This window comes from Pleurodeles waltl, chromosome 3_1, assembly GCF_031143425.1.
Source record: "Pleurodeles waltl isolate 20211129_DDA chromosome 3_1, aPleWal1.hap1.20221129, whole genome shotgun sequence".
In the NCBI taxonomy this organism is placed as follows: Eukaryota; Metazoa; Chordata; class Amphibia; order Caudata; family Salamandridae; genus Pleurodeles; species Pleurodeles waltl.
Window position 1 is genome coordinate 1,911,553,643 of NC_090440.1, and position 22,954 is coordinate 1,911,576,596.

The 22,954-nt window shown below is 43.2% G+C and overlaps 1 protein-coding gene across 5 annotated transcripts in view; it reads right to left on the minus strand.

The window, feature by feature from the left end:
* Positions 1 to 969: 969 nt before the first annotated feature.
* Positions 970 to 22,954, minus strand: part of INPP5K (inositol polyphosphate-5-phosphatase K) — a 470,513-nt gene continuing 448,528 nt past the window's right edge. For all 5 annotated transcript variants that reach the window (XM_069226108.1, XM_069226107.1, XM_069226106.1 and 2 more), the window contains one exon: positions 970 to 10,760. In XM_069226108.1, the coding sequence (XP_069082209.1) occupies positions 10,662 to 10,760 (99 nt within the window). In that variant the 3' untranslated portion in view covers positions 970 to 10,661. The remainder of the gene's footprint in view (positions 10,761 to 22,954) is intronic.

Consider the following 22,954-nt stretch of genomic DNA (forward strand, 5'->3'; position numbering starts at 1 on the left):
CAGCCCTACGCCATCCACGCCAGCTCTCCTGACTTCATCATCAGCCCGAGTTCGATCTGCAACGCGTGTGACTCCAAGAACCTGACGACCCTCGCACCTACCTCCAGAACCGACACTTGCGACACCGCACTCGGGATCTCATCAAGAGGATCACAACACCCTACATTTCCAAGGTACTATTTGTGGGTCTTCTCAACACTAGCTGACCCGCAACACCGCAGTCGGCCTGAAGTGTTGGATTTGTTGTTCATGACGCCGTGATAGCCTCAGACGGAGCTACTGACTTCAAGGAACTGTATTTTTAAGTTAAATATTGCAAAATTCATATCTTTATTTTTGTATGTTGGATTTTTCTCGTTTTGGTCTTGTTTTACACAGATGAATATTGGCTATTTTTCTAAAAACTAAAACTGGTGTGGTGTCCTTTTGTAGGGTTTTCACTCTATTACTGTGTGTTATGTGCAAATGCTTTACACATTGCTTCTGAGATAAGCCTGACTGCTCGTGCCAAGCTACCATGGAGGTGAGCAAGGGTTATATGAGCTGGGTATTTTCCTTATCCTAACTAGAATGAGGGTCCCTACTTGGACAGGGTGAAAACTGACTGCCAACTAGAGACCCCATTTCTAACAGATGCATTTGCTGTTCTCTCCAAAGGTACAGGTTTGATTGAAGACACCTTTGTTTCTTCTATGCAAATAGTTTTATCTTCATCGGTCCCACGGTTCTCTAAATACACAATTTTGATTGGTAAGCCCGTCTTGTCTCTGTATGCACAGGTTTGATGTCATGATACCCGCTTCCATCTACAAAAATTATTTTTCTCTAAACACACGTTTTATGAGCTTCTATTTTATCTGTTAATTCAGGACAGGTTGGATTGTATTAGCTGCTCCTCCTCCTCTGTTTCCCGCATGGATTGTCTGCTAGAACAAACATGTATAGTTTTACAAATACCAGAAACAATAATAGCTTATACACAGTTTACTAAATACAGTTCAATGCATATTCCAAAATACATAACATATTTGCAGAAAACTTGATCAATTAAAACTTGCGGTATGAATTTTGCGCATCTCAAGATGCGGCCCACTGACTTAAGTGCACAATGTAAACAGTAAGGCCACAGTACAGTGCTTTGCCTTCAAAAGTTTATGCTTCATAATCAAGAATGTCCTTTATCGTAATGTTCTCTAGATGACAGCAGTGTCCTGGGATTAGCATCTCAAGCATTGCAAGAAACGTCCATACCTTGCATCTAGTAGTCAGTTTTGAACACTAATGTGTTCTAGGCCTTTCCTAGGGCTATTTAATCCTGTCATTCGTCTTCAAGAGGGCGTAGTAGCAGACATTGTCCTTTGGAACATGCACTTTAAGGCTGTGACATGTGTAGACTTTCAGCTATTTGTGTGTAGTTTATTTCAGTATTCATAAATAAAAGTAGGATAACAGTGCAGGTGCATCTACAAAATCATAATTCTATGTTACAAATATGTATAAACTCAATTCACAGAAAACTATTTTAAAATGACAAAATGTAAAACAAAAATTAATATATCACTTCATTTGAAGGAAACTTACACCATCAATAATCAATATTTTTTACAACAGAATTCTTAAGGTAAGACATAATATTCAAACAAAAGCTATGCTTAATGTGATGTGAAAGAGCAGAGTGCTTCACCTAAGGGTCCTACCCTAAGCCACAAACTGTGTGCTGTCGAAGAATTACACATTGCTACCAAAGACAAACTGTGCTGCCTAAGGTGTATATATGGGCATCACTGGACAGTACAGACACAATGTGCGGGTCAACAAACTCTTCCCTGTACCCATAGTGTGTGTTGTCTCAGTGGAATGTACGTACTGGTTCTTTGGCCACAATGGCTTGGCCGCAGGCATAAACAATGGCTTCTCTTCCCACGGTCACACTTTAATATGGTGTATGCTGACTCCCCATTCCCAAGAAACCACTGTGCACTACATCAGAGGAACACATGGCCTTAACTAGGACACAGCAATGAGTTGTTTGTCGTTTTAGAGGTATACTATATTACTTCCCCCTCAGCTGCAGTGTGTTTGGCCTAAAGAGATACACCCTAGCTGCCCTAACACAAGCAAACCTATGTGCTGCCTTACTGGAACGTATTAGCTCACCACAACATTGTGGCGGGCGTGTGAGGGGACATGGGGAATCAAGTGTACATGCTGGCACCTCTATCTCGAGACTTGTGGTGTGGAAAGCTCAGGAAACACATTACAGAGAAGTTGGTCACAGGGGAATAAATTGTCTCCCCTGACCCACTCACATGGTGTGGAGAACCTCACTTGTATATACTGGACACTCACTCCGAGTCAAATGAAAGAAAACAGTTCATGAGGAGGAAGAAGGAATGTTTTTTTAAGTGTAATCCTACTTCTACTTTAGGGGGATCAAGCACTGAATAGCCCCTCCCACATACAGGAATTCCAGACCAACTTTTCCAGAGTCATATTTTGTGTGGCATCGTCACCTTACTTGGAAGGGCTAGAAAGTTAATGTGATACAAAATCATAATTTAGCAGCCTAAATAACAGGCTATTTTGCCAATTACATGAACCTAAGATGGAAGAAATACATAAAGCTTTAAAAAGGTCACTAAATGAAAGAAAAGTGAATTTTAAAACATCTTTGACAAAGCCTTTTCACTTTTTCTTAAAGTGAATGATAGAGCAATGTCACTTTATAAGCTGCATCAATGGAAGAAAGACAACACAACACTGCACCTTAGGTCGCAGTTGACTCAGTTCTTTTTGACACAGTAACAGGAAGGTATAAATCAAACTTTATATCTTCCATTGGGAAGGAGAGAGGGTTGGTTATGATTTCAATGGAGATTTCCCTGAAGGAGAAATGGGATTGCAGGTAAGAAGCCATTCCTTCTCCTTCAGGGGAGGATCTCCAATGACAATCATAAGTGTTGAATAGAATCGATAGCTCATCCCCTAACCACACATGAAGAGATACACAGTGTAAAAAACTAGGCAAAGAGATTTCTCAGACAGGCTTTGCAAATCTCATAGATTGGGATATTTGTTAGTAGTGAACAGGGGCCACTTTACTTCTGGTTGAATGAGCATTTGGCTTTCCAGGCAAGGTTTTGTTAACTGTCTGGTATCACAGGTGTTGGCAAGAGACTATCCACTTAGATAAAAATTGTTTTGATGTGGCAAACCCTGGCGTAATGGACTAAAGAAATACCCTCACTGGAGGAAACTCTGTGAGGAGTAGGTGAGTAATGGCCAGTGGATGCAGTCATGTGATAAAACCTCAATCAGGAGGTGGAATCTAGTCTATGTCTTAATTGAGACCATCTGGGAGACCTGGAGTGGCAATTATGAAAGTTATACCTCTACTTTGACCGCGATCTATGGCCAGGTTTGGGATGTCCAGAATGAGACCTGGAATACCTTGGTGGAGGTATCACTGGAGCATGTGCTTGCAGAAGCATGACTGGATGAATTTCCACAAGAATTACTGGAGGAGGAGGAGACTTTGCAGGTGGCTCCGGAGATGGAGGTGGCATTGCAGGAGGTGAAGAAGAAGAATCCGAAACAAACACTAGAGAAGTCTATCTGAAAGGTGAGTAAGCCCTAGAGCAGTGGTTCGGGGACCCCATGAGGTCCGCGAAGCCTCCTCAGGGGACTCGTGACTGCTTAGAAAATTAATTAATATTAACAGATTAATAAAATGTATATGAATAAAGTGACTAAATGTACAATTAAACATTTTTAAAACATACTGTAAGTGTCAAGGAGTTTGAAACTAGAGTCTACAAATTAAACTAGTATTCTTAGATTCATTTTCGGGAGCAGAGCAGGTGCATCAAACAGAATACAGCATGGGCAATGTGTGGCTTCAACTGAATTTAGAGAAGCTCTACCCTTCCTATTAAATTTAGAATGTTTTTATTTTTATTTTATTTGTTTGCAAATTAAATAAACTGTGTATGTGTTTGATGGAATGATTGTGTCTGTATTTTTGTGTATTGTTTTGCGGCTCAAATAATCGACAGTGTTTAGGCCTGGGTGTCTGGCTTCCAGTAATGACTCAGTGGGGGTCCCTGGATTCCAACAATTCATTGGGGTCCCCATGTTCCAATAATGATAAATTGGGGGGGTCCACAGAAGTCAAAAGGTTGGGAATCACTGCCCTAGAGTACTCAGGGTCTGACTGGGAGGGACACCTGTGCACTTTCATCCTCGAAACCCACTCTGTAGTCTTCACTGGAGCAGTGTAAGAGTGCCTCAACATTTAGCCATGTCTTGACATTGATAGTATTCTTCTCTTTCACATCAACAAAGCCCTCAAAGGCAAGCACATAGGTGGCGTACCGCGTCTTGATGCCAATGTCCTCAATGCTGAACAAAGACATTGTTTCTCACTGTGCCTTCTCTTTTTGGATCTCCCCCTGCAGGAGTCCTCAAAGGGTGAAATAAGGGCACTTGTAAAGACAGGATCTTGTCCTTGCCCTTCAGATGTTTCTCTAGCCAAGGATTCTTGTCTTTTTTACCTTTCAATTTGGCAATGTAGGCAAATCTTTCCACACTGTCTCAGGCTGCACCTGGAAAGGGAGCTGCAGTGACAACACCTTCTGGGATCATTAGATGCTGACAAACATAGGATACAGATCTGGCGAGGGCCTATTTTGGCCATATGTCTGCCACAATCTGGGCAAGTCTCGAAAAGAGATGGCACTTTGCGAAAAAAGAAAAATATTTCCCTTCAGGAAATTACAGAAAAATATTATCCCCTCTAAAGGACGTAGAGTGAACCACTTTTTAAAAAGGTTCTGAAGTGATTTTAAGAGGGAGCAAACGTTTTAAAAAGGCTGAGCTCGGTGATCCAGGATCCTGTCAGGAGGAGCCGGAAACAAGAACTGACACCAACAAGGCATGATGGGATACTGGTGGTCAGTGTACCCTTAATGGCGCAGTGTTCACTGTCGTTTTTACATTGCTGCTGCTTGTACATTTGCCTTGCCTCTTCCTTACCCATCATTAGCTTTAAAACAAAAAGGCTTTTTGAAGAACGTTTTAAAATATCACTTTTCTTTTACTTATTGGCCTCTTAAAGTTTAATGTATTTTCTTTCATCTTTTAAAGTAAATTAATATAATTGGCACACCAGCGTGTTTGTTTAGGCTGCTAAGTTGTAATTTTGTATCACATAAACTGAACTTCCTGGCCCCTCAGAAGTATGGTGAAGATACTACACAAAATTTTACTTTGGAGAAAGTGCTCCAGGAGCCTTGAAAGTGAGTAGGAATACTTGGTGCTTACGATTATAAATGGGTATCCCCGGAAGGAGAAGTTAGATTGTGAATCTATGAAAGATCCAATACCTGAGAAACAATGTTTTCATGTTTACTTAAAGAATGAATATCACTACAACATGAATAACAACAATAGTTATTTGGGGGACAATTAGTAAATGAAAAACGTGGTGACACTTCAAGGAGATTTGCAGGATAAACTCATTAAGTTGATTATCACATAGTATCAGGTTAGGGTACCAAATGCTTATAGGATGTGTTAAATGTCACTGACAATTGTTTCGGCTCACGCAGAAAGGTCTTCCCCAAGACTTTATGCAAACCATTTTATTTGTATTTTAAAATGAGTTCATTAAAGATGTTTTATCTTTCATAGCCAGTACCCCACAGGCTCAAGAGAAAAGAGCAGATATAAAATATTTTCTGTTTCTCTCTTTGTGAAAGAAGATTGCAGATACCACAGCAGTCGGCCATCACTGATGTATTTGATTCATGGTGCTAATTGATAACGCTGTGCAAATGGATTATAAGCAGACAAGCAGACCAAAAATGGCCTCCCTTTCGTGTAGAGAGTTCTCACGGTATAAGAAATGTTAACTTTAACAGTTCTCATGATATACAAAATTTTGCTTTTAGGGAGGATGTGCTAATAAAAGGAGGTCTATCACTGTGGATTCTACACAGACTACAGAGATGATTTACAATTCACTATCCATGTCATATGAGTTCCTAAGTCACAGATGGCCATATCTTTAGTATGCCCCCTCGAGTAAAACATTAGTTATCCTCCCTGTGAAACTTTATGGATGACTCATGTTAAATCACTGAATACATGCTAATGTGTGCTTCCACCATGTAAAGTCAGTACATACAACTATGTACATTTCTACCCTTGCTTTGGTTTAGTTATGTCATGTATGGCTGGAGACAGGAAATACAACAATGGTTATTCCCATGAGGATATGAAGGACCGCATAGATTGTGCTTTGATGCTCTATTTATAACATAGATATAGACCTTCCGTTACAAAATGTTGTGTATAAAAGTGATCAGCTTGTCACAGGACTGAATTTGTATATCATTAGGTGGACCCTGGCTCATCTGAAGTGGCCAGCATGTTAGCATATGTGCTCATCATGAATCATAGTAATTACTAGTTTTTATTACAAAAATAATGAGTGTCACCTCTAAAGGGCATGCAAACTGATAAACTGATGATCTGATATAAAGAACACAAGTTATGGCTTGCTCAGAACATTTGAATTTTCAGACTTTTGCAAAACAAAGGCAAGGAACTGGTCAGTACTCAAACATAAAAAGAGTCTGTTTTATAGAAACGAGAGGAAGCAAAAATGAGTAATCTATTTTCCACCATTTACAGGATACGGTAAGAAGTAGTTGTTTATATTGTCTGGCTGAAGCTGGGCATTATGCAAAAGGCATACATAATGTGCATGTTCACCAGGAACTGGGTTTAACAGATAAATGGCAAAGTGGTCCATTCAGAATACTTTATATTGTATTCCACTGGATGCTAAAAAGCCAACAAAGGAAAAAGAGCGCCAAATCTTTAGGCCCCAACTTAAAAGAGACATACCTATGCATCCTGAAAAACCTGTAGCAGACTCACTTAGGAAGACCCAAAAAGAGAGTTTTCCACATTCAAGATAGGCCCAGTGATGTTGGCGAAAGTCAAAGTCCACTAAGTGCAAAACAGAAGAATCTTGTGCAGAGTGTTCATGTGGCAGTATCAAGAGAAAGAGACTGTGAGCTGAGTTGGTGGTCAAGGACTGATTTGAACAGTTGTTCTATCTCTCTTCACATAGGACATGCAAAAGTATAGGTCTGATAGCCAAAAGATGAGACCCACAAAGACTGTCACTGCTATACACAACTATTATCTGGGTAGTCAGTCTTGAGCTTGAGCTTGCTGATGAGTATACAATCCTAATTCTCCAAATCAATTTTGGAACTTGTGAGTTGCACACTCTAGATTCTCCTAAAGGTTCAAGAGAATCTACATGTCATCTGCATAAATGTAGTAGAAACAACTGGACCGTGCAGGCCAACCCAGAAGCTTGTCAAACACAGTGGACAGGCCGAAGGGCAATGTGAATGATGAGCAGAAGGTTAGAGGTGAAAGGTTAAAGAGAAATGGTCATGAGGATTAGAAAGCAACAAAACCTGTCTAAGGCAAAGCTTGCACCAATTATATCCTGGAGGTGACCTGCCAAGGTGTCATGGCCTACCTGGTCAAAGGCTGCAAATAGGTCCAGAAGTCAGGGACGTAACACAGTCACAATTAGCTGCTAACCACAGATCATCAAAGCTATTACAAATACAGGTTCTGAGCCTCACTTGGTGTAAAAGCTGCCTAGAATCCATCCAACTAAGGGAGGCTTTCATAAAATCATGAAACTGCATTAGAACCATATACTGCAAAACACAGATGTCTGAAGAAAAAGCGAACAAAGCATTTTGGAAGGTTCCTCCAACAAAGGATTAACACTGACTTCATTCAAAGTCCATGGGGCAGGAGATGGGGCCAGTGATCAGTTTAAGACAGGGCAAAGGTGTTACGTCACTTGGATGCAGATGACCTTCAGAAACTTGACCAATCAAGGATAAACAAACAAGCAAAATCTTAAACAAGAAATAAGAGAATAGATGTTAAATACAAATTGATGCAAATGGTAAAACCAGCAGCCAACACGATTTGTTACTGTAATTTGGACATCTTATCTTCAAAAATGTAAGAGTACTTTTGATAAGTTCCAGTGATAAAGAAAGGTTTGCAGAGAAGGCAAATGAGCTAGACAAGTCATGAAAAACGCAAAGGTCCATTTCTGAAGATCACAAATCGATCAGATCTGCTCAGAATAAAACAAGTGTCTTGCTTTGTGGAATGTTTGTAAGATCAGAACTTGATCTGACTAACAGTAGGGTTATATTGTAAGCGCCAACAGCATTTAACTGATTAGACAGGTTTTTTTGGGGTCATAACATCAGAGCTAAACCAAGAAGAGTGTTTTCTATGGAGAAGGCCAGCTTTATATTTTAAAGGAGGTACAACGTAGGTGCACCACAATTGCTAGCAATTTAAGCAATTTTGCCTGAAAACACTTAAATGGCCCTTTCAGTGTCTGGAGGAAGACCTTCCTTTAAGTTCTTCGAAGACAAAACAATTGTTGATAACATTTAATCTAACATGTGCTTAAAACCATACATTTGGTTCCTTATGGGACATAAAAGTAAGACAGTCTCTTAAATTAATATTAAACCATCTGTCCGGAAACTGCTACCACAGTTCATTCCATAGCATGTATTTATCACTTGATTTTTCTTTTATTGTGTGGATCAGTGCACTTCTTTATACATACCAATATATGTGAAGTGATTACACTCATTTTGAGGATTTGAATAGTTTATGCTACTACCTACTATGAGATTTGTTGTTTCACAGTGAACCCTATGTTTAGAAACATACATGTTTAGTCACCTCTGACCCCTTGTTCTTTTTCAGATCTAGTGCTAATGAAGTGGTCTTGTACTAATGAAGTACATAATAATTAATTTGAGATCACATATGTGTTACACAACGTGCCCATGGTTTTTAGCCTAAGAACCCTTCTGTTCTGTTATGCTTCCTCCTAGGTACACATTGACTTACATGGTCTCAGACACATGTGCCCACAGAAGCTAATACATAACGAGGGATGACATGAGGACAAAACACCCCACAATTAGTATGGGTCTAGGTGGAATTTTCCCTGGGATGTCAAGAGAGCATTTAGTTAGTGAGGTGTCACTGCACGTGGGTGGTTGTTTATGCATGTGTAAATGAGCACCTGCTATGTTCAAAAAGGCTTTTGCAGGAGGTTAACCCTTATTTCATAAAACAACAGCAGAACTACTCCTAGGAAACTGCAGCTGTTACAGCTTCTATAGTCTGTTCCGTTGTAGGAGGGCACATGGGTGTACTGTGGGTCACTTCAGAGGCACACTCCCTCATATATGCACCTCTGGTGCCTCAGCACACTACTCTGGCACTCCTGCCTATCTGAGACGAGATTCAGGTCTCAGACAATACTGCAGTTTCTGGTCTGGTTTTTAATCTCGTGGAGCATACAGCCTCATAGGTAATGTCCACACAAGCAAAATAAGAGAGTAAATGTCGGAGGGGTCTGAGAGAAGTCCATGTATATTAGTCCAACCGCTGTGGGCATGCAAGTTTGTTGGAAGGACTGAAAAAGCGAAGTGCTTCAAGCAACTACTCCATCGGATGCTTTGAAATTGTAATTCTGTCTAACCTCTGCTGATCGTCTGAGGGGAAGAAGCACCACAAGGGAGCCGGTTCAGCACAAAATAGATGTGTTGCAAGTCATTTGCCCGTGACCCAGAGCACCTTCACGGCATTTGCAATAAAAGAGGGAGGAAAAATAGAAATCAGAGTATTTAGTCTCACTCAATTAGACATACTCCACCTGAAAGTGAGACTCGAGTTCCAACAGCTGATCTTAGACTGTGCAGGGCCACAATGCTCATAGGTAAACATTCTTATTCGGAGAAGGTGGAGGACTGGCGTACTCGTATTACAGACCCCTTTGAAGAATCCATTACTATAACGTGCATATCCACTTCTGGGAGAGGTACAGGAACAGTCTATCCCATAATGTGTGCATAAACATCCTCTAAGCTTAAGAGATAATGCCCTGTCGAGCACACAAATCTCCTCTAAGCATAAGGAGGTAAATGGTAAGAACAGGGCCCAGGGGAAAGAGACCACCCTATGTCCTACAGTATGCACAAATCCAGTCTGAGCTGGAGAGACCAGGACAGTCTGGGCCCTCTGTTGTGCATAAACCTCTTCCAACCTGGAGCTAAGCAAGAGAAAAGCCCTTGCACTGTGGTGTGCTCATACATTCTCTGAACTGGAAAGAAGGGAACAGCCCATGCCCTATGGTGGGCAAATACCTCCTCTGAACTGAAGTAAAAACACAGTTTATCCCCTCTCACTCCGAGGGGGAAGAGGGTAGGGATGGGTTCTACAGTCTGGCATGCTCACACCTCCCGTAGGCATTTTGCACTGCCTGGTGCACTCTCCATCCAATACCAGCTTCTCCTAAACAAGGGCTCTACCAGGACTAAGACCTCTACCTGCACAAAGCACCTGCCTACGTACAGAGCCTGGTCTGCATACAGAGCGCATCTAGCACTTAAAAGACCTACCGGGCCTTTGTAATAACACTCTTTTTCCTTAAAATGGAAATATATATACAACCAGCAAATTAAGAGGAGAAAAGGCAGTTCAACAATCTGAAGTCTACTGCAAGGCCCATCATATCTTCAGATCTCTTCTGGCGACTCAGGACTCAGGGTGTGATCCGATCCAGTGATATCATCGAGTGTGGATTCCTTTCCCACTAGCGAACGGCCAGCTCGGATCTGGAGAGAAGCAAAGAGATGCTCAATATTTCTGGAAGGTTTCAAAGTGCACAGACACGGAAGTAAATCAAAAATCCAGGCAAGAGCAATGCTAAGCCCAGAAACCGCACTGCAAATCTAGGAGAGAATGTGGCACAGCCAACCCAGAGCACTGGTCATCAACATTACAACTTGGACATCCACAGGGCGACTGAAACTAACGCAAGGGCACACATGATGTCTCAGTAGACACAGTACAGAAAGGAAAAAACGTGGGAAGTTGTTCTCCTTGAATCAAAGACATGTTTTTGGAAATGGAACTCTTCCTACATGCCCTGTACACGACCACATATCAAGCTTTCCTCACAGTTACTACACTGATCTGTTCTTTAGGGATTATTCTCACTTTCTGATTGACTAGTCATACACAAACACATACAAATATTTGAGACGAGATTCAGGTCTCAGACAATACTGCAGTTTCTGGTCTGGTTTTTAATCTCGTGGAGCAAACAGCCTCATACGTAATGTCCACACAAGCAAAATAAGAGAGTAAATGTCGGAGGGGTCTGAGAGAAGTCCATGTATATTAGTCCAACCGCTGTGGGCATGCAAGTTTGTTGGAAGGACTGAAAAAGCGAAGTGCTTCAAGCAACTACTCCATCAGATGCTTTGAAATTGTAATTCTGTCTAACCTCTGCTGATCGTCTGAGGGGAAGAAGCACCACAAGGGAGCTGGTTCAGCACAAAATATATGGTTGCAAGTCATTTGCACGTGACCCAGAGCACCTTCACGGCATTTGCAATAAAAGAGGGAGGAAAAATAGAAATCACTCAATTAGACATACTCCACCTGAAAGTGAGACTCGAGTTCCAACAGCTGATCTTAGACTGTGCAGGGCCATAATGCCTACACTGATCTGTTCTTTAGGGATTATTCTCACTTTCTGATTGACTAGTCATACACAAACACATACAAATATTACATAAATTCATGTATTAAAGTCCAACTGTGAATCAAACAAACAATATTGACAGTTCAGGTACACTGGACAAAGGTGCACATATGTAATACTTCAAAATCCCTTTAGCATATATTGTGAGATGTATTTCAAGGCCTTCTATGCGCCGCCATGGCCACAGTAAAACACTGCAACAAACGTAAAGATGCCCCATAGTTACATAACCAAAGCATTTCGGCAGAGTGCACTGGCTTTGGTCAGAGAAAACACAATCCAAAATACAAGAAACTAAAAGTAATGTAATATGTACCACATTCACGGCATATTAGAGTGTTCATCTTGCTTGTATTGTCTGTGTTACTGCAGGCTCCTATTCAGCCTTTGAGAAGTTGAGTGCCTGGAGCATCAGGATATTGCTGGGAATACTCCTTCAGCATGTGTGCCTTCTAGTGGTGAAATGGAGCTCCCGGAGTGCCATCATGTAGCGGCTGGGGACGCTATGCTACTGAGTTCACAGCTGCAGTGTTGCTTATCAGAGCCACATTTGGTACAACTATTGAGCAAACAAGGGACGCCAAAGGGAGCTGCAAATCAATGGCGGTGAAATGAATGTGCACAAATAAATAGTTAATGAACAAGTAATGCTAGAAGCAGTAGTTATGATTTTGGTCAAGCTCTAGCGCCACGATACCTATTAGGTGGCCGTGCGCTTAACAAGTGTTAATAATATTATTAATAATAATTTCTCCTCGAAGGGGAACTTTCATTATAATCATATGCACTGTACTGTCCCATCCACAAGTCAGATCCTAGATCACGTTTTTAAAAAATACATAAAATATACTTTCCCTTTTGAAAAGGATATTTTTTTTTTAATAAACAGTGCACTTTTGACAGCCTATGAAAGGCTACATTGGCCACATTTCACCTATTGGCTTTGAAAAGAAGCCAATTTAAAAAAGCAGAGAAAAGTCACTATATTCAACACAGTGAAAAGAAAGCTCATTCACAATCCATTTTAAAGGGTGAGAGAGAAGGAATAAGGACGATGTAGCCTAATAGGCTGGAAAACTGACACTGAGCTTTTATGGAATGACATGTACGTTCTGTCCAATCATGCCCTATCAGTGACTATCAAAACAGTTCTCATTTTACAAAGATCAAGGAGGCTGGTAGTACTGAGGATAATTTCTTTGCCATTTTTCCGTTGATGGAGTTTTACATATGACTATAATAACGAAGATGCCCCAGAATGATGACTAGGTTTAAAGGTAAGAAATGAGCTCTTCTCCTCCAGGGGATCTTCGTTATAGTAAAAAGGACTGAGAAGAGTAGCAAGCCCACCCCTAGAAGGGGTGCAGAAACGGCAAAAAGAAAAAAAATATTATGCTGCCAAAAACGTTTTCGCAGACAGGCCTGGCCCACCTAGGTGTATGTTCTGGAATCTGCATGCAGGCAATAATCTCTTGTGAAAGTATGTGAGCTCCTCCAGGTAGCTTCTTTACATTTCTTCTTTACATTTTCTTTACATTTGTCTGCAATGGATATATTCCTTGGTAAGGCCACAACAGCAGCTTTACCACTTGTTGAATGTAGAATTGTCTCTGGGCCTACAGACAAATATTTGTTAGCACTGCTATAAAAGAGCAAAATACGGAATACAATCCCTCCAGAAACTGACTGTTTCAAAGTGGCTAATCACATTCATAGGAGCCACAATTCATAAATAGGTGGCCAGACTATCTAGTGTTCTTGCTTTTATCAAAGTAGAACTTTAAGACCCTTTAAAGTTCAGAGAATCTGAAGCTCTCTCTAGTGGAAAGGTGAGATTCTGCAAGAAGGTGACAAGTTAAATCCTTTCACTGCCATGAAATTCTGAAAATTTATTTAGAGAGAAAATGTGGATCATCACAACTTTATCCCTGTAGAAAACCACATGCAGTTTTATTAATTCATAGAGCCTAATGTTAGTGAAGCTAAGTCCTCAAGTGATGGCTACTAAAAAGGCTGTCATCCAAGAGATATTTTGAAAAGTAGCCTCAATGGTAGCCTGAAATGGTGGAAATATTTATTTAGAAACAACCACCGTAATCTTCTAAGGAGAAGTCCTCTTTTTGATGGAAGCCTTTCTTAATCAATTCTAGGGAGCCTTTTACAACTGGGACTTCAAAAAAAGTGGTTTGTAAAGGACTTCTTCTACGAGCAGTAATGATTGCGGTTTGAATCTTAACTGAACAGAACTTAAGCTCCACTTTAGCAAAATATAGAAGTGGTGGAAGCAGTGCTTAATTTGTGCTTGTTGTTTCCGGTGTGGAGCACCAGCACTTATTTTTGAGGGCAGGCACCTATTTTTCTGCCTCAAGCATTTACTGCGAGCAAAAGGCACACGTGGGAAAGACGGAGGAAGAGAAAAACGAAAAAGTGTCACAATGAGAGAAAGCAGAAAGCTGCAAGAGTGAGCTGAAGGGGCAGGGAGTGGCTTTAAATGGACTGAGGAGGCCCGAGATAGCTTCAGGATTACGTTGCCTCAGTATTCCTTGTTCACACATTTAATTGAAGTAGCAGCATGTTTAAGAGGAGGGCAATGGGCACCTGCACAGTTTTATTCACAAATTAAGCACTGACCTCCACTGGCTGCCCATTAAGAAGCGCATTTCTTTAAGATATGCTGCCAGACACAGAAAGCCTTAACTAGGGCTCTGCCTACCAATTTACATTCCAGGTTATGTCTATATCATCCATGTCGAGTTTTGAGATCTTCCAACATGTCCTACCTAAAAAGTTCTCATATTCGTACAGCCAGATTTGGTGGTAGGTCTTTCTCCTATGTGGCACCATTTTATTGGAAGAAGCTCCCCATGCCTATTCAACATTGTAAAGATCACGCAAAATTCAAAAAGTTGCTAAAAACTTGGCTGTTTACTGCTCTGTATTGAAGCTCTGGCAACTTCTGTGCTAATCTGCTGTGCCCAGCGCCGAGATACTCCTTCGGGAGTGAGTTGTGCGCGATAGCAAGTGACCATAACATAACATACTATAGACTGATTTGAATGCATGGAAACTTTTCTACGTGTGACCCAGGAATAAGGAACGATACAGTGTATTATGGAGTCATCATTAAGTCTTCATAAACCTTATTTCACATTAAACAGTCTTGAAGAAGTCCCGGCAGGGGACGAAACAAGTTGCTCCAGAAATTAAAAGACTGAATGATTGTTTTTAGAAACAAACAAGGAGGACAGTAATAAAAGAGATTTTAAAAGAAATCGCCTAAGTCATCGTTTTATATGGCTATATTTGGACTATTTTTTAATTAATTGTTCATGACTAGACAATAGTTGAGGATTTAGCCCCCCAAAAAAAGACAAAATGTATGTATATAACAGCATATCCTTTTGTCTTTTAGAAATAAAGTTACGTTTTGAAAAGCTCCAACCTTACCAATAACATTTCAATTTTCACATTTTTGTTAGTGAGTTGAATAAAATATTTCATAATTTAAATCTTCAATCTTTACGGGGAAACATCCTTTTTTACGACTTTTCTATTACGAAAGTCGTGGTTAACGAAAGCGTAACAACGCTTTTTTTAACCACGACTTCGTATTTTTGTGCCTTAACTACGTATGTTCTGAACAACGAACATGCTTGGTTTAAGGTACAAAGAAAGGAGTTGGCGAAGGTAAGTGGTGGGTTTAGGTTTTGGGGTGGGGCGTTTTTGGTTTTGGGGAGGGGGTGGGGGGTCAGGGGGTTTTAGGTTTTGGGGTGGGGTTGGGGGCGTGGGGCGTTTTTGGTTTTGGGGAGGGGGTGGGGGTTAGGGGGTTTTAGGTTTTGGGGTGGGGTTGGGAGGGTGGGGCGTTTTTGGGGAGGGGGTGGGGGGTTAGGGGGTTTTAGGTTTTGGGGTGGGGTTGGGGGTGGGGCGTTTTTGGTTTTGGGCAGGGGGTGGGGGGTCAGGGGTTTTTAGGTTTTGGGGTGGGGTTGGGTGGGTGGGGCGTTTTGGGGAGTGGGTGGGGGGGTCAGGGGTTTTTAGGTTTTGGGGTGGGGTTGGGGGGGTGGGGCGTTTTGGGGAGTGGGTGGGGGGTCAGGGGGTTTTAGGGTTTAGGGTGGGGTTGGGCGTTTTTGGTTTTGGGGAGTGGGTGGGTGGTCAGGGGGTTTTAGGTTTTAGGGTGGGGTTGGGGTGGGGCGTTTTTGGTTTTGGGGAGTGGGTGGGGGGTCAGCGGGTTTTAGGTTTTGGGGTGGGGATGGGGGGGTGGGGTGAGGGATGTAGGGTGAATGGTGCCTATTGCTAATGATTTTATCAGGAATGCCTTTACAACGAAATATCGTTGTTAAGGCATTCGTGGTAAAATCATTAGTAGTAAGGACGAGGTCGGTGTTCCGACCTCGTTGTTAGGGTTAGTAGTTGTTTTTAATTCGGTGTTCCGTCATATAATCATCTTTACGCTTTGGTATTTTTCTTTATTGCTTTGAGGTTCAACTCATAGAAACTGCTTAGTAGGGGGTTCCCGACATCCAGTAATAATTCACTGATGGTCAACAGAAGTAAAAAAGTTTAGAACTGCTGTCAATCAATAAATTACCATCACCTCCTTATGTGTGTTTTTATCTCCTAAAAGATATGGCCAATCTTCAATAAGGAATCTCAATGTTGTCCCTTTTTTAATCTTGTTTTCATTGATCATGAGCCTTCACGCAGCCACAAAAGTGTTTCTAATTTAGTGCTCTAGACAAACGTGACTAGCACTAATTGATGCTGGTGAAGAATATCCCATGATCAAGCATATCTCCTACTTTGGGTGAGGCACTGCATCCTTTTCCCAAGAATACTAGTCATAGAGCAGCGTATCTACATTAAACCCAAAGAAGAGGAACATCAATAACTTCACCTAGTGGAAAAATAAACTTCTCTTTAACATGGCCCGCCACTCTAATTTAGGAATATAGATGTATGAACAGGGAATCAGTTCTGACATTGGCTCTATAAAATTCTTCCTCCTTCCCTGCCTCTGGAGTACCTATGAACAGACAAAACAGCTGAAGCACCAGCAGCACTGATCACCTCCCTCACTACACAGCATCAACTCCCTCTTGTATTAGTTCTTGAACGTCCTCTCTGTGCTCATGAGGAAGCTTTACCTAAAAATGTTAGAGAGACTCCCAGAGGGTCCATAATAACGTATACGCAGGACAATGGTATTTGCTGTCTTCAGTGCCGTTTTGGACATTCCACAGATCTTCTTTTGAATCGCATCTATTTGAGGTGCAGAAGAGAGAGGTAAGGTAAGAGAAAGAGCCGGAGAGTCCATCCACCCTAGAGAAGGTGATGTAGGATCAATAGCTGAGGACAGGGTTATTGCAGGCGAGAATGCTCAGGGAGAAGAATACGTCCTGGAGTATTCTGAATCCAGGATATGCAGCACTCTCCTCTTTTTCATCTAGCGAACCAATCAGGAGATAGGCGGAAGGATCATGCTTGATGCTGACTTTTCAGTCTTCAACATGCCTATTCGTGTCGATGTTGACGGATGTCTTGATGGCAAACCAGCCCTCGATGGAGAGCATGGTGACAGAACATATCCTTGAACCTATCCTCTACATCATGTCTCCCAATGTCAAAATTATGTCCCTACATTTTTCCTAGCAAGGCTTGTCCTTGGAGTTCCACCTTCAGGGTGCCTTGAAAAGGTGGAAAGAGCTATGGTAAAGGTTTCTCCATGTCCCTCTGATCTTCCAGGTGACTATTCCTCCTCTATGTGCTGGGCCCTCATCCAGGCCAAATAATCATATTTTCTCCCTGTTCTTTGGTGTCCTCATGGACATCATCTGGTAAAACATACCGTAGTGCTGTGAAGACGCACAACAGCGACATTGCGAGGGTGCATATGGGGCTTTTATTCTGCCCACAAGTAGAGCACTTGACAAAAAATAAGTCACTTTGAGAAGAAAAAAGTATTTTCCTATAAGGAAAAACAGACAAATGTACCGTCTGCCCTAAAGACATCAAAGGTAGTCATTTAGAGAAGGGTTGGAAAGGTTTCAAAAGGGAGAAAAGCCTAAAAAGGTCTTGCTTAGTGCTACAGGATCCTGTTGGAAGGAACAGGGAAAAAGAGCTGGCTCAAATGCCGGCATGGTGGGAACTGGTGGTGTGAAGGTCCTTAAATACACAGTGTCAGCTACATCATCCCTATTCCCCCTCACCCTTTCTTTAAAAATTGTTTCTTAAAGAGCTTCCTTGTCACTATTCTGAATATAGTGACTTTTCCATACTTTTAGCATTTTAACAGAATAGGTGACATTTCGCCAACATAGCCTTTTATATGCTGTAAAAAGTACTTTGTTTATTTATTTTTTCAAAACAAAACAGCCATTTAAAAAATATAATGTATATATTTTTGGGAAAACGTGCTCTGGGACCCCACACCTGTGCGAGATAATTAAGTGGCTATGGTTACACATAAATATCTCCTTGAGGAGAAGCATTGGAAATGCTCCTCTACAATGTATTTCGAATCTTCTTGTCTTTTTAATCTACTCAAGATCAATCATAAATGGAGGAAGCACCTTTCTGTGTATGTCTGAATCTCACTTTTTACGGTCAAAAAAGCACTAATCTTCTATATGTAGGAATTAGTCCGTGCAGTCACACTAGGCGGAAAGCATGTTAACCTGTATGCAGCCTCATTTTTGTAATATACATACAGGAAGTGTGTTCCTCTCCAAAAAGTAGTTTTGTCCTCCAAGGGAGCTTAAATGTCCTTGTTTTTCCTGCCTGTGCTATGCTACTCATGAAACGTCGCTGTGTGGCTCTTGAATCTCTGCAGAAGTAGGGGAGGGCACAGCAGAGTAAGCAAGAGCACAGCCGTGTCAGTCCAGGGTAGTGCAAAACCAGGGAGAACATTGGAGTCAGACACAAAATGTTGACAACTGAGGTGGCAGCGATGCAAACGCAAGGCAGGATACTGGGGACAAGGAAGCTTCACAGCACCTGGCAGGAGTTCACCCGGAGTCAGACTAGAGATCCACAATCATAATATAACACAACATTGCCTGGGGACAGAAGTGCAGCCAACCCAGGTGGGAGTGTCACAGAACCAGGTAGGAGCTCTGTATCCCAGAAAACGATCGCTGCATAACAGGAATGCAAACCGTGCAGCTAGGAACGAAGGAAGCAACGGAGCATCTGTGCAGAGCGAGGCTGGAGTACCACGGGACTAGACAGAAGAAGTGCAGAGCGATGCCGGAGTACCACGGGGCTATGCAGAAGAAGTGCAGGGCCAGGCCGGAGTACCACGGGGCTATGCAGAAGAAGTGCAGAGCCAGGCCGGAGTACCACGGGGCTAGACAGAAGAAGTGCAGAGCCAGGCCGGAGTACCACGGGGCTAGACAGAAGAAGTGCAGAGCCAGGCCGGAGTACCACGGGGCTAGACAGAAGAAGTGCAGAGCCAGGCCGGAGTACCACGGGGCTAGACAGAAGAAGTGCAGAGCGAGGCCGGAGTACCACGGGGCTAGACAGAAGAAGTGCAGAGCCAGGCCGGAGTACAACGGGGCTAGACAGAAGAAGTGCAGAGCGAGGCCGGAGTACCACGGGGCTAGACAGAAGAAGTGCAGAGCCAGGCCGGAGTACCACGGGGCTAGACAGAAGAAGTGCAGAGCCAGGCCGGAGTACCACGGGGCGAGACAGAAGCACGGCAGAGCCAGGCCGGAGTACCACGGGGCGAGACAGAAGCACGGCAGAGCCAGGCCAGAGTACCACGGGGCGAGACAGAAGCACTGCAGAGCCAGGCCGGAGTACCACGGGGCTAGACAGAAAAAGTGCAGAGCGAGGCCGGAGTACCACGGGGCTAGACAGAAGAAGTGCAGAGCCAGGCCGGAGTACCACGGGGCTAGACAGAAGAAGTGCAGAGCCAGGCCGGAGTACCACGGGGCTAGACAGAAGCACTGCAGAGCCAGGCCGGAGTACCACGGGGCTAGACAGAAGAAGTGCAGAGCCAGGCCGGAGTACCACGGGGCTAGACAGAAGAAGTGCAGAGCCAGGCCGGAGTACCACGGGCTAGGCAGAAGAAGTGCAGAGCCAGGCCGGAGTACCACGGGGCTAGACAGAAGAAGTGCAGAGCCAGGCCGGAGTACCACGGGCTAGACAGAAGCACTGCAGAGCTAGTGGAGAACACCGCTGATCGATGAAATGACAGAGCGGAGACCAGTGGATCACTGTTAGCCTGCAGGAGCACCGTTGCTGCAGTCACACTGGAGCATCACACAGGCAGGATGAACTCTGCAGAGCCAGGGGACAAGGTGGAGCAAAGAAGAGTCAGGTGAAGAGCAAGAGTCCTGCAGAGACACGCAAGAGGGCCACAGGGACACACGGGAGGGCAGGACAGGGGCAGGCAGGAGTGCTACGGGTTCAGGTACGACGTGGAACAGTACAAGTGGTCCGGAGTGTTTGATACAACTTGGTGAAACGGTAAAAGATCCCAACATCTTGAATGACTGCATCAGTGTACTGAGCGTGCAGGAAGGCTGAACTGATCTAGCGAACAATCAGTATAAATGAAGACACCTCATTCTGACTGAATCACCAATCCTGTAACCTCGTGGCAACTGGGTACAACCAACCATGAATTCGGTCCCCAAAAAAACACAATAAAAGAGGGCTCTCTGTCAGACGACACGATCTTTCTGTATTTGTGAAGACAACTGATATCAATGATGAAAGTTTAAAAAATCACATTTCTTTTATCTTGAGCGTATGTGTTTTTAGAGCCTGGGACAGGTGGTCAAATCGGATCTTGCTGAATTCAGGAACATTATAGACTGCTCTGTTCCAGGCTGTCCGCTCCCTGAAAACTCTACCTACCTTTCCTCCCAAGTGGGAAGATGAGATCTTACATGGAAGTGTACTCTGAACCTCAGTCAATAAAAAATTGAGCTTTCTTTTCTTAGTTTGTTACACTCTTCCCTTCCGTCTGATTACATCATAGCCAAGTCCTTAATAGCAATTAAGGATTTTTTTGTTTATCGCAATGTGTTATTTTTAGTCATGTGTGAAAACCACTGGCTATTAATGCATTTTAATCAGGGATGGGGCACTTAGGGTTCTGATCCAATTCAATGAGCTGTGAATGTGTGAAACTCCCCGATACTGTTTAACACAAGGAACAGAAGGAAGGGGAGAGGAGCCCAGAGGAGGTTAGACTCCATCTGACGAGCATGGAAGAGTCCGGGATCTTGGCGAATGAGTGTTTGCAGTTTAAAGCACGAAAGTTTTTTCTCATCAGAACATTTGATTGGCATTTGAGTAGCTAACATTTGAGACAGCAACCACGTGTTATTCTAGTATCAGAAAACATTAACAATGGGAAAAAACATTCAAAATATGTTAGCAGAGTGAATAAGGGTCGAGAAACCTGGTCGGAGCCTTAGTTAGTCGGATGCAGTTCGAGCCTCCTATTTGTGTCATTCTGCACAGTTAAATGACTGACACCTTATGTGTAAGGACGAACTCAGAGAGGGAATTACTGACACCTCCATACAACGAACATGCTACCGGAGGCCTTCTCTCAGTATGCAGCATAGAAACGTCAGTGGATGGCTCTGCCAATGTCAATGCAGGAGGTGTGGCCTTTTCCACAGGAGCCAGGAGTGTAACTGATACCCCTTCCAACAATGAGTGTCATTTTAGGAGGAGGAGGAATGCTATGGTGCAGCAACTTCTGCAATCGCTATGGACTCCTTTACAGTACCAATCTGATGTGACCAATCAGGCTAGAGGACCTTTCTGCACTATGGTGCACCCTTCCCTAGACAGACCTAGACAGCGTGCATGGTTACAGATAATGAGCTATTCCCAGCACAGGTGGAAAGCGCGCCTACAGTGGAAAGGCAGAGCAGCTGCTTCAAGCCGCCGGTCCGTCCTGCACTGCAAGTGATGGAGCGCGCTACCCTTTTAAAGGAGTGTACGGTGCCCCCAGCAGTCAGATGCAGTGTGACTGCACCTCTCTGCAAGGGTGAGTTTCCTGGGACCCTCCTTACCCTAGGGGCACCCTCAGGAGATGCACTCCGTGTGCGCCTCCTCACTGCGGCGCACACTCATTGCATCTCCCACAGCTTTCTTGTCTGTAATACAGCATCGGTGGAAAGTGGCCACGTCCCCGTGCGAATGAGGGAGTGCCCCTTTATAGAATGGACATCTGTTGCCCCTGAGTACTACCAAACTGCCCTGGGGTGCAAAAGCCGGCACTGACGCCCACAGGGAACTTTGAATAATGTAAAAACTGGTCTTTTAATGCACTAATAGGCATTATGACCACGGATGCTTGATCAACGTGCACGAAGTTACTCCGTTGTCATCACAGGCCGACCTGGCCAGTCAAAGATGAGGTGGCTTCCGAGGCGCCTTCGCGCTATTCTCATGAAATGAAGCATAAAGGTCTGAACGTCGTCCTTGGTTCTAATGTTTTCAGCCAGTTAGTCTAATCTAGAATTAACTGAATTCAGCCTCGACCCGAGATAGGGCTGGAAAAAGTGTCTTGAGCTAGACAGGATGACTAGACTCCCGCTTATCAGGATCAAGGGCTGGTGGCAGTCAATGCAAACACGCAGCGTGCGAGCCACAGCGCGCCAGCTGTCCCGAACAAACAGAACAAAAGGAGTGCTATGCCTAGCAGAACACTGAAGCCAAGGAAGTCACAAACAAGATATGAAAGATGCAACAAGGGCGGCTCCGCATACTGCAAGTATAAAAGCAGAGGGCGGTTGAATGTTCACATGTAGTACAGACAAGAATATTGGGTTGGGGGTCTACGCTAGAGGTCCGTTTCCAGTCAACGTCAAGCAGGGTTACAGACGCACCAAGCTGATTATATTTAATTTTGAAAATGGCTCATTTGGATCTAGCCACAAGGTGGCAGGCGATCCAAGGGAGTTAGCCAACTAAAAGCAACGTTCTTCAGAACTACAAGACCCGCATATCTTTATTACAGCTGGTAAACTCACAATACACCTCATTCAATTTCTGAGAAGCAGGCCGTAGAACGACCTTGCCCAAGAGCGTAAGACCTCTTTACAAGGACACCAGACAAGTTGCACCTCTTACTTTAGACACGGAGAGATTTGGTAGTAAACAAATACACAGGGGCGTATCCAGTGCAGGAATTGTATAAATGTCAATATTTCATGATAGGAAAGTGGGAGATTCTTGAAAAAAAAATTGGGGGAATATATTCCCCCCCCCTTACTTCTACCGAGGCAGAGGCAA